The sequence below is a fragment of the Monodelphis domestica genome, chromosome 7 (genome assembly GCF_027887165.1).
Source record: "Monodelphis domestica isolate mMonDom1 chromosome 7, mMonDom1.pri, whole genome shotgun sequence".
Classification (NCBI taxonomy): Eukaryota; Metazoa; Chordata; class Mammalia; order Didelphimorphia; family Didelphidae; genus Monodelphis; species Monodelphis domestica.
The window spans coordinates 90,028,135-90,040,274 of NC_077233.1; the positions used below are offsets into that span (position 1 = coordinate 90,028,135).

The 12,140-nt window shown below is 47.6% G+C and overlaps 1 protein-coding gene across 1 annotated transcript in view; it reads left to right on the forward strand.

Moving 5' to 3' along the window:
• The first annotated feature begins 650 nt into the window (after nt 1–650).
• RASSF1 (Ras association domain family member 1) overlaps nt 651–12,140 on the forward strand; it is a 35,771-nt gene continuing 24,281 nt past the window's right edge. Inside the window, exons 1-2 of the mRNA XM_007499905.2 lie at nt 651–1,299; nt 9,778–9,884. Of these exons, the coding sequence (XP_007499967.1) occupies nt 969–1,299; nt 9,778–9,884 (438 nt within the window). The 5' untranslated portion in view covers nt 651–968. The remainder of the gene's footprint in view (nt 1,300–9,777; nt 9,885–12,140) is intronic.

Here is a 12,140-nt window from a genome sequence, read left to right on the forward strand (position 1 = left end):
ACCGCCCTAGCCTGGCCCCCCTCTTCTGGCCTGCCTGGGGATGGGATGGGGAAGGGGATGGGTTTGGAAGAAGCTCGAGGCGGCTTCCTGTGGGGCCAGGCCAGGCCTCCAAAGAGAAAGGGAAGGAGGGGAGAGGAGGAACAGCAGCGCGAGGCGGGCAGGATGAATGCTGCTCTGGAGCCAGAGTCAGCTGGGTTCTTGCTCAGGGTTCCCCCATCCCCGCACCCCTTTTTGGGCTAAGGACCGCAGAAGAGCCCTGGTGCCCCAGGTCCTTGTTGGGGGAGGGGGGCCACAAGCCTTCGTCCCCTCGCCCCAACTTTGCGCCTAAAGTGTTCCTCCGAGGCTGCTCAGTCCCGACCTCGGCATTTCGGGTCTGCTTCGGCCCTTCTCCTCGCCTCCCCTCCCGTGGGTCCCTCCTAGCGCCCGTTTCCCGCCCCCGAGGCAAAGGCTGAGTCCCTCCAGCCCCCTCCCAGACTCCAGTTTCCATTGCGTGGCTTTGGCTCGGGAGACCGCAGCGAACCGAGGCAGGGCCCCCGGGGGGGTGGGGCGGAGGGAGGGCGGGGTCGTGGTCTGGTACTGCCCGAGCTGTAGCGGAGCGGGCCAGGGGAGGTGGGGGCGGGGGGAGTCGGCTCCGCCCTAGTCGGGTTCCCGCTGCTGTTCTGGGTCCTCCAGGACTCAAGGACTGTAGGAGGGGAAAATCTCTGCCACCCATCCCCAGGAGGGGCAGGGCCAGGGCGAGGGATCCCAGACTGCGAGAGGGGGTTGGTCGAGCCGCCCACGGAGCCCGGGACGGCTGGAAAGACAGCCCCTGCGGGCAAAGGTAGAGGGAGGCTGAACTTGGGCTGTGGGCGGAGAGCCGAGCAGTAACTGTCCCAGCTGGAGAGTCGAGAGGGAAAGAGGGACCCGAACCGAGGAAGGAGGGGCTGCGCGGCTCCTGGTTGAGAGCCAGGACCCCGGGAGAGTCGAGGATGTCTGCGGAGCCCGAGCTGATCGAGCTGCGGAACCTGGTCCGCACCCCCGACGGGTTGCGAGGACCGGAGACTGGCCGCAGCCCGGGCCCCCGAAGCCCGGGCCGTCTGGAGCGGGCCAACGCGCTGCGCATCGCCCCGGGCCGCGGCCCAGATGTGTTACCCCGCGGCCGTCAAGTCCGACTGCTGGGCGGCCACAGCGATCCCCGCCTCACCACCGGCCCAGGCCGGGGCCATTGCTTCCGCCCGTCGGGGCCCGGCACCCACACCTGGTGCGACCTCTGCGGGGACTTCATTTGGGGCGTCATTCGCAAGGGCCTGCAGTGCATCCGTGAGTACCGGGGTCTCGTAATACAGAGGTGGGGGCTGGGGGGATCCTGCACGCTAGACCGCCCAGCCACTAGTGTGTCCACGTGGGACCTGCTGTGGACCGCACCTTCAGGAGTAAGTGGCCTGGGCAGCTCCGCACGGAGTGGGATCCGGAGAGATCCTGGTGCACCTGCAGCTAGCCAGCTAGTACTGGCTGGAGTGTCAGCAGCCGCCGCCAAGTTAGTTGAGAACCCAACTGGCAAGTGCTGTAAGAGTGCCCCGGGGTGGGAGGGCCCTGGTGTACATCCGCAGCCTTCGACCCAAATTTGCAAAAGGTTTGCCCTGCAGATCAAGCCCGCCCCGCATCTCTTCACAATGAAAGGGGGCGCGATGGCTGTGTGGCCGCACTAGACCCCCGGACCCTGGCACCATCCCCGAAGAGGAGCCGCTGCACACGCCGCTGCTGGCTGGGCGCCCCGGCTTCAGGGTCCGTCTGCTAAACTTCTGTGGCTGAAGTTGACCTTTGGCCAATCCCAGGAGGAAGGGGGCGGGCTCGCTGCTGAACCTTAAGGGTTAAAACATTTCGGGCCAAATATGTAACCTGGTTCCTGGGAACCATCCCCACGCAGTTGAAGCAGTATGTGTATAGAAACAGTGAATGTGCTCATTTCTACAAATGAAAGCGGGCCTGGCGGGCCTCGTCCCCCCACCCCATGTTTTCTGTTTCTCCCCTTCCTCCGGGTAGTTCGTAGAGCATTCCGGGATTTGGGTACTCTTCCCTCCACCACAAATGCCTCATTGTGGTATAGGTCCTAGCCAATGAAGTGCAAGCTTTGGCCATCCCACCAACCAGGGAAGACTCTGAATGCAGCCTCGGTGATGTCAGTCCTTTGAGGACCAGCCTAACTAAAGACAGAAGATTTTCACAGGAAAACAAGACCGCTGAGGGTTGTTTGGCTGGTTGGTTTGGCTTCACTGACCCATAGAAAATGTCCTGTGGAACCCCCTTCCAGGACTCCACCGTGGAATGGGAGCGTGCGCGGAAGGGGACACGAAGTGTGGGAATCACTGTCAGCAAACACATATTTAACCTTTAATACTTTAAGCTCCATCCTTGCCCAGTGGCTTAACAAGTTGACACACTATTGGAGAATGGGAACCACATCAAAGTTTTGATACTCTAGCTATTGATAAGAGGGGGAAGCTGGGTCGCTCAGTAGATTGAAAGCCAGACCTAGAGACAGGGGGTTCTGGGTTCAAATGTGACCTCAGACACTTCCAAGCTCTGTGACCCTGGGCAAGTCACTTAACCCCCATTACCTAGCCCTTACTGCTCTTCTGCCTTGGAACCAATCCAAGACAGAAGGTAAGGGCTAAAAAAAAAATAAGAGTAGTAAGTCTAAGTGGACAGTTTCTCAGTTTCTCCTTAGAAAAGCAAATAAAGGGAGAACAAGAAACATTTAAATAGAACATTTGGGCCATCTTGTCTTTGCAATAATCAGCCTGAGCACAAGCCAATAGAGCACCATATTTTGACATTCAGCATTCAATTTATTAAGTACCTACTAGGGGACATACCGTGTGACAGATGCTAGGAATACAAAGAATAAAAAAGCTCCTCCCCAAAAGAAGCATAGATTCCATGGGGGCAGGGGGAAAGGACAACCCAAATGTCCATAAATAAGTAAATACAAATACATATAAAGTAAGTTCATTAGGGAGAGGAAAATGGCATCTGGATGAACTAATGGATAGAAGCCTAGACCTGGAGTCAGGAGGATGGAAATCTCAATCATTCCTCAGACAATTATTAGCTATGTGTTGTTTAGGCCTCTTCAGTCTTGGCCTACTCTTCATGCCCTCTTTTGGGAAGATCTCTTGGCTGGAGTGAGTTGCCATTTCCTTCTCCAGCTCATTTTACAGATGAGGAAACTGAGGCAAACTGAGTTAAGTGACTTGCTCAGGGTCATAGTAAGTATCTGAGGCCAGATTTGAACTCAGGAAGATGTCTTCCTGACTCCCAGATCAGCATCTATCCACTGTCCCCCTAGCTGTGCGTGTGCATGGGAGCATGCATGTATGCATACGTGCATGGGTATGTGTATGAATGATCCCTCCCTAGTCACTTACTTCCTTTGAGTCCCATCTTCAACTATAAAATGAAAGAGTTGGACTTGCTGGTTTCTGAGGTCTCTTCCAACTGTAAATCTCTTGAACTAGGGGATCAGTATAGGCCTCCTGTCAAAGGAGTAACCTAAGCATGAAGCTAGGAATTCTAAAAGGTGGAAGTGAGGAAGGAGTGCATGCCAGGCAGAGGAGGGACAGGCAGCCTGTGCAGAAGCCAAGACAGGAAATAGAATGATGCAACTGCCAGGGTTGTAGTCTGAAGCTAAAGGATGAAGGCTTTAAACGACAACCATAGTTTCTGTTTTATCGTGGAGGCGAGAGGAAGCCCTCCCATAGCTTCTTGTTAACATGAGTGACATTGTCAGACCCCTGCTTGAGGACTCTCAGAGCTGTGTGGAGAATGAATGAGAGAAGGGAGAGATGTTAGGCAGAGATACCAAATAGGGGTCACCAGGTTGAGAACTGATGAGACCCTGAATAATGAAGATCACATGTCACATGCCCAGGTTTCTTAGATAAGAAAAAGAATGATTAAAAGAACTTGACCGCCAAGTTGTACAAAGTAAATTAACACATAACACTTTGTGACTTCATTCCAAAGAACATAGATGGAGGTAAAGAGGATGATAATCATGTCAGAAAATGTGGTTCTAAATCAAGAAACAAACAAGGAAGAAAGTATGTGTACTACTCAAAAGCCTCACTCTTCACATCATGCATAATTTCTTCCAAGAGAGTTAGAAGGTGCTAGTCAGAGGGAACATCAAAGGCATGATCAAAAACAAAAAACTCTCTCACCAAATAGGAAATAAATTAGTTGTGTCAGAATCTGCTGTCAGTGTATATGTCTGGTCAGAATATACCTAGTGCAAAAGACAAATACAAAAATAAAAAATGGAAATGGAAAGTCTGGACCATTAGAGAAGTTTCAATCCAACCTGTTTAAACAATCTGTTGATCATGAAAAATAGGAATTGGACAGAAGTAAAGACATTGATAATCACCATTTCTTTCTTTCTTTTTTTAAACCCTTCCCTTCTATCTTAGAATTGTATGAGTTCCAATACAGAAAGGCAGTAAGAGCTAGGTATTGGGGGTTAAATGACTTGATCACACAGCTAGGAAGTGTCTGAGATCAAATTTGAACCCAGAACCTCCTGGTTCTTTATCCAGCAAGCCACCTAGCAGAATCTTTAATCAACATTTCTTTGTTTTTAATTTTTATTTATCAAAATTTAATTTTTATTATCATTCAAAACATACTTCCATTTTATCAACATTTCTTAATGAAATCTAACTGATGTAAAATAAGGAGGCTAGAAATTACCTCCTGCACACTGAATTTCTTTGCTATCCAGAACAGTACTTGTTTAGAGTCCAGGCTCGTTTGCATATTACATAGGAAGAAGAAGACAAAGACTTTGAGTAATTCCAAAAAAAAAAAATGGAATGCAGTTGAGAAAATGAGTCTATAAAGAGCTTGGGATAAGATCCAATGATTACATATTATACATCTTCAATAGGATGTAAACTTCTGGAGAACTGATTCTGTTTTATTCTTTTAAACACTCCTCTTCCCAACTATGATGAATTGAATGGACAGTCATGATTAGAACCCAGCGGTGAGATCAGCTGGGTTCCTTTTGAGGGGTGGGGAGGTAAGAGAGAGGAGGAATGAGAGACAGGGATACCAAACTGGAGTCTATTGAAGTAGTCCAGATAGAGAGCTGATAAGGCTGAGTTCAGTGGCCACACATAGTAACAGAAGAATAATGATGGACATAGTCAATGTGGGAATTTGTTTTGCTTGACTATGTGTGTTTATAATGGCTTTTGTTTTTCTTGCTTCCTCAGTGGGGAGTGGGGCAGGAAAAGGGAAGGAAAAAATGCTGACCTAAAAAATAAGATACATTTCAGTTTTAAAAGCATTGTTACTCAATTTTAAAAATGAATATTTTTAAATGATGAATTTAAGATGAGCAGTTAACCAACTACATAAGGAATACTGCTTGAGGAAATCGTTTGAAATGTATTTGGGATTTTTTCAAAGTATCTCAAAGAGGGAAGGTTCCAAGAAGATCCAAAAAGATTAAATGGTGTTTCCCACCCCTACTCTCTTTCTCCCCCCCCCCTCCCAAAAGAGACTAAGATGGCTTCAGCAATTACTAGACAATACGTTTACTTTCTCATTCTAATACCGCCTTTCTTAAGAGCTCGGATCGACAGTGTCTTCAAGAAAACCTGAGAAGAGGGGACAGGAAGGCTTTTGTAGGTGACTTTCTACAGAAGATGATAGTTGTACGGGCTTGTGGCTTGAGAGACTTAGCAAATGTGTAAGTTCCCATCATCTGTGGTTTGGGGGACATTTTTAATGCATCTTGAATGGCTCTGATCAAAGAAGGTGCCTCCTATGGTGGGTAAGATAGATGGGATGTGGCATTAATACTCCTCAGTTTCCCATTGCATAGCTCCCCTACGATGCTTGTCACTGCTGCATAAGAAGGAGAAAGTCATGAGCTTATTGCTTAGTTAGTCGTTTCAGCATTTTTCTTTATATAATTGATCAACTCTTCCGACATCCTAAATTCATTGTTCAAAAAATGTGTATGTTTTTTAAGACTGAAGTTTTCTTTTTGCCACAGATGTTCTGATAACTAATAATTCTAATAATCATCCAATAAAAAGATTCTGTTTATATCCAGGTTCTCCAGATTTGTCTATTTGCCAAAGATATTGTCCATGAAGAAAACTATTTTTCTAAAAAGCCGCCTCCTCAGTGAAATCTACAATAATGTGAAAGAGATTTCACTAACTCTGCGCTATGGAAAAGCAGTGTGGTTGGACAAATACATTGGCCAGACCGTGACATTCTTTATTAAGCACCTACTGTATGTCTGCCACTATGCTAAATGCTGGGGATAGAAAAACAAAAATGAAACTCGCCATCATTTTTTGTGGCTGACATTTATATTTCATCTTTTTTTTAACCCCGACCTTCTGTCTTAGAATCAGTAGTGTATATTGGTTCTAAGGCAGAAGAGCAGTAAGGGCTAGGCAGTGGGGGTGAAGTGACTTACCCAGGGTCACACAGCGAGGAAGTATCTGAGCCCAGATTTGAACCTAGGACCTCCCATCTCTAGGCCTGACTCTCAATCCACTGAACTACCCAGCTGCCCCCCATATTTCATCTTAAAGTCTATAGAGCTCTTTCTATACATGATCTCATTGGATATTTAAAAAATTTTTTACCTTCTGCCTTAGAATCAATAGTAAGTATTGAATCTAAGACAGAAAAGCAGTAAGGGCTAGACAATCAGGGTTAAATGACTTGCCCAGGGTCACCCAACTGGAAAGTGTCTAAGACTAGATTTGCACTCAGGACCTCTTATCTCCAGGTCTGGCTCCCTATCCACTGAGCCATCTAGCTGACCCTCACTAGATTCTCCTAACAGCCCTGGGAAGTAGCTTACCAAAACTATACTATTGTACCAATGTGGAAACTTAGACACAGGTTAAGTGACTTAAGAAGCCAGGGTCATACAGCCAAGTGGCAAAGTCAGAATTTGAACTCAGATCTTCCTGATTCTAAGTCCAGCACTCTATTCACTTAGAGCAGCCTTTCTCAAACTTTTGGGCCTCAGGCTCCCTTTACCTTCTTAAAAATTATTGAGTCCCCCCCCCCCCTGCCCCGAAGAGCTTTGTTATTTGAAATATATCTGTTGCTATTTACCATATTTGAAATTAAAATGTCTTTGTATTCTTATGAAAGTGGTCTCAAGGACCCCCAGAGGTCCCCAGACCCCAGGGGCTGCCTCCATGGTGCCACCAGGTGTCTCTGCCTGGCAGGCAGCCTTCGGAGCAGGTCCATCGGTCTCTCTGGTCAGATCTTGGACAGATGCTGCTAATGTGCTGGCAGATGTTGAGGTCAGAATGGGGTAGGAATATGGATCACAGTTGGAAATTGTGGCAGTGCTTTTAGCAAACCATCATTTTAACTACCCCCATTTTGATGATGATGACTATGAGAGATTGCACTCTGCAAAGAATCATACAGTGACCTATAGAGCAATAAGTTATTAATAATGCCTCAGAGGCTAAGTTACTCAGTGGATAGAGAGCCAGACCTAGAGATAAGAAGTCCTGGGTTCAAATCAGGTCTCAACTTCTAACTAGCTTTGTGACCCTGGGCAAGTCACTTAATTCTAATTGCCTAGTCCTTACCACTCTTCTGCCTTGGAACCAATACTTAGCATTGATTCCAAGACAGAAGGTACTTTTTAAAAAAATTAAAACAAAAAAAAAAATTTTAAAACAAAAAATCAAATCTGATCTCAGATACTTCCTAGCTGTGTGACCCTGGGCAAGTCACTTAACCCCCATTGCCTAGCCCTTACCACTCTTCTGCCTTGGAACCAATACTGAGTATTGATTAAAAAACAGAAGTTTTTTTATTTCTGTTTTTAATAAAAAACAAACCAAAACAAATCTGGCCTTGGACACACTAGCTCAGTGACCCTGGGCAAGTCACTTTACCTCAATTACCTTGCCTTCACCACTCTTCTGCCTTGGAACCTATCTATTCTAAGATAGAAGGTAAGGGTTTCTGCCTTGAGCATGAGAAATAGCCATTGGACATAAAAAGAGATGAGTTAGCCCTGAAACAAGAATGGGGAATAGTTGTGGGACAATCCAAATATTAAATCGGCATCCCTGCGTTACTAGTGGGGGGTGGGGGGAGACCAGAATCACGGGGGTGGATGAATCAAGAGACAGAGTCAAAGTATCAATGTATGTGACACCAACCACACCACACGTCTTTACGTTGTATATCCTTGTGTGCGCAACAGTATAGCATGTCTAAATAGCAACATGGGCCAGCTTATGTGTATCGATGGCTGTGTGCGCCCTCAGATGTATTCAATCCTTTGTGGCCCCATTCAGCATTTTCTTGGCAAAGAACCCAATGGTCGACCATTTCCTTCTCCGGCTCATTTTACAGATGAGGAAATGGAGGCCAGCACAATGAAATGACTTGCCCAGGGTCACCAGCTAGGAAGTATCCAAGGCCAGATTTGAATTCAGTAAAAGAAGTCTTCCTGAGTCCGCGCGAGGTACTTCATCCACTGTACTGCCTGACCATGTCCCAGTGCTGTCATTCTATCAGCTGGAGGCTTTAATGCAGGGGTCCCCAAACTATGGCCTGTGGGCCACCTGTGGCCCCCTGCGGCCACGTATCCAGCCCCCACCGCACTTCCAGAAGGGGCACCTCTTTCGTGATCGGTGAGAGAAGCACTATATGTGGGGGCATCACAAAGCTCAGTGTCACTCACATACAGTACTACTTCCGGTGACATAATCCTCTGTGTGGCGCCTTGTTCTGAGAGTAACTGAAGGAGATCGAGGCGCCACGCAAAGGATTTTGTGGCTGCACAATGGAAGACTCAGCTTGATGAGTAGCAATCTGGGGGAGGGGATTCCACCCTGTGTATACTGCTGCCCAGTATAGTGGTGGCGGTGATGGGCCTGTGCAAGGTGTGACAGGCCCATCCCAGCCAGCGCTGCAGCCTCCACTATCCCAGACAGCGTATACAGATTGGTTCATAGTTTTTTTATAGCCTGGCCCTCCAACGGTCTGAGGGACAATGAATTGGCCCCCTCTGTACAAAGCTTGGGGAGCCCTGCTCTAATGCATCCACAGGGCTCTGAGATAGGTCACTAGGACGTGTGAAGGGAGTTTGGGTACACTTGAGGGTGGTGGTGGTCGGAGGAGGAGGAACGTGGAGCTGTGGGAGGCTTCCAAGTACCATGTAGGGAGATGTCTGTGCCTGTGACTGTATGGAGACTTTTGCAGTGTTTTCTAGGTCGGGGCAGCTTTGGATTAGACATCCCAGGCAGCAGGAGCGTGTGAGTGCTTATTGCTCTGACAGACAACTCCGCCAGGCCTGTGAATGGATGTGGAAGTGTGTTGAGGTTTGGGGAGCCTTAGAGGATCACCCTGGCATGTTCAAGCTCCCCCCTGGCCTGGGACTATAGGAATCCAGAGGGGAGCCCACCCGTCAGCATTCCTCTTCTGCCTTGGTTCAGTGTAACAGGGTTAAGAGAGCCCAGAAGCCTCGGGGCCCCAGGATGGGCAGGAGCTGCCAAGTTTGAAGGGCCAGAAGGAGGGGATGGTGGCCATGGGTACCTGGCAGGCAAGCCTCCCTTCTCCCCCCAGACTTCTGGGAAGGTGTGCTCTCCCAGTGGGTCCACCAGGGGGCCCTAGAGAGCCATGTGAGCATGCTGGCTCCCAGGATTGGGGCCAGTAATGGGTTTGGAGAGGTGAGAAAAGGCCGGCAGGCTCCTTCACTCAACCAGCTTTCCCTCCTCTCCCCAGACTGCAAGTTTACTTGTCATTATCGATGCCGGGCCCTGATCCGCCTGGACTGTTGTGGTCCCCGTGAACTCAGCCTGGAGCCTGCCTTGGAAAGGGACACCAACGTGGTATGGCTATCATGGTGGTCTGTGGCATTGCGGGGTAGGACTGCTGGGAGGGAAGGCTGAAGGGTTGTGGGAAATGCCTTGGGAGTAAGTGGATAGCACTGGCTTTATTATCCAAAGACCTGAGCTGAAATCCCAGCTTTGTCAGGTCCTACCTGTACCTTTACCTTTCTGGTCAAGAGGGCAGCTGGGTAGCTCATTGGATAGAAAGTCAGGCCTAGAGATGGGAGGTCCTGGGTTCAAGTGTGGCCTCAGACACTTCCCAGCTGTGTGACCCTGGGCAAGTCACTTGACCCCCATTGCCTAGCCCTTATCACTCTTCTGCCTTGGAACCAATACATAGAATTGGTTCCAAGATGAAAGGTTAAGCACTTATAAAAAAAACAAAACACTTCCTTCCCTCATGTTCCTCCAGTAAATGAAGGGATTAAAGTATCATAGGTGATAGGTAGAGAGAGCTCTCTGAGAGTTCTAAGTCTATGATCCTGTGAAATGAAGACCCAGAGATGGGACTTTATTTTCTTTTTTCTCTTCTTTTAAACCCTTACCTTCTGTGTTAGAATCAATACTAAGGTTAAGCAAATTGCCCACAGTCATACAACTAGGACATATCTGAGGCCAGATTTGAACCCAGGTCTTCCCAAATACAGGTCATGGCGTTCTATCCGCTGAATTACCTAGCTGCTCCAAGATGGAACTTTCTTAAAAATCATACAAGCCAAGGACAGAACCAAGACTAAAACTGAGTGCTGCTAGCTCCCATGTCAGCATTCGCTCTTTTGGGAAGACGGACTTGGAAAAATAGACTACAACCCTTAAGGAAGGGCAATTAGTCTGGGGGCTAGTTGGTTGTATGTGCCTCCCATTCCAGGCTTTGTGTCTAGATGACCCTAGAACCAAGGCAAGCATCCCCTTTAGAGCACATCAGACAGGGAGTCATCAGTCTTTGTTTCCTGGAATAGCACAATACTACGCTTTGGGATGAACGTTCCTTTTTAGCAAGCTTCTCCTTCTTTCACGCCCAACTTCATTTTCTTCAGCTTCTACTTTCTAGGGTTAGTTTGGCTCTCAAAGAGATTACATCCAATCCCTTTCTCATACAAGAGCCCCTCATATCCTCAAAGATGATTCATGCATAGCCCTAAAGCTTTTTCTTCTCCATACTAAACATGCCCATTTCTTCCTCTCTCTCTTTTTAAGACTCTTACTTTCTCTTCTTGTAACTCCAAGGCAAATGGGCATAGACTAGGCAAATAGGGTTAAGTGACTTGCTCAAGAGCACACAGGAAGTATCTGAAGCTAGATCTGAACTCAGGTCTTCCCAACTCCAGGTCTGCCTCTCTATTCGCTGTGCCACTTTACTGCCCCTAGTTTGCTGTTGTTTTAAGAATTGCTTGTTCATATCCTTTGATCATTTATCTATTGAGGAATGGCTTTTGGCAATATATTCATATACGCACATATATTTTGTTTATATATCCTTGATAACAAACCCTTATCAAAGATATTTGCTACAAACATTTTTTCCCAGTATCCCAATTCTCTGCTTATCCTAATGCACTGAAAGTTTCTGAATAGGGAGGGGCATCTGTTCAACCTTATTCAACCTGAACCTTAAAGAAATTACCTTGGAATGACTAGGGAGAGACCTAAAAGCAGGGAGACAAAATGGGAGGTTATTTCAGTAGTCCCTGCAAGAGATAATGTGGCCTGATTTAGGGTAGTGGCACGTCTCTGGAGAGAAGGGAATAGATGTTAGAGATGTTGTAGAGATGGAATCAGCAAACGATTTGATATTGTAATTGTGAAAATTTCACCTTTTTAAGATTGTTGTAATATTGAACAATGGCCGCCAAGGAATTTACTTATGAAATTCCTAAAATGAAACACTCAAGTCAGAATGGAGTTTATGGAGGTTTAATCACACTGGGAGTAGGGAAAGGAGAGGGAGAGAAGGAGAGAGGAGAAAAGGGAAGAGGGGCTACTCAACCTCTGACCAAGGCAGGGGGAGTTTTAGGCCCAAAGGGCCAAGGTGGAAAGAATCAGTCCTTAACTCACGTGACCGATCTGAAGTAAAGCTGTCTGCGGGCGTCCTCCCTGTCCAAGCTTCTAACACCAACTCCGGTCTCGCTTTCTCCACAGGAAGTGAGCGAATTCCAGAGGCTGTTCCCTACCTCACTTCCTGTGCCTCACAAGTGCCAATGGTTGGCTCTAGCTTGGCTTAGGACAGCCCAGGTGGGCAGTTAGTTATTTCAGATT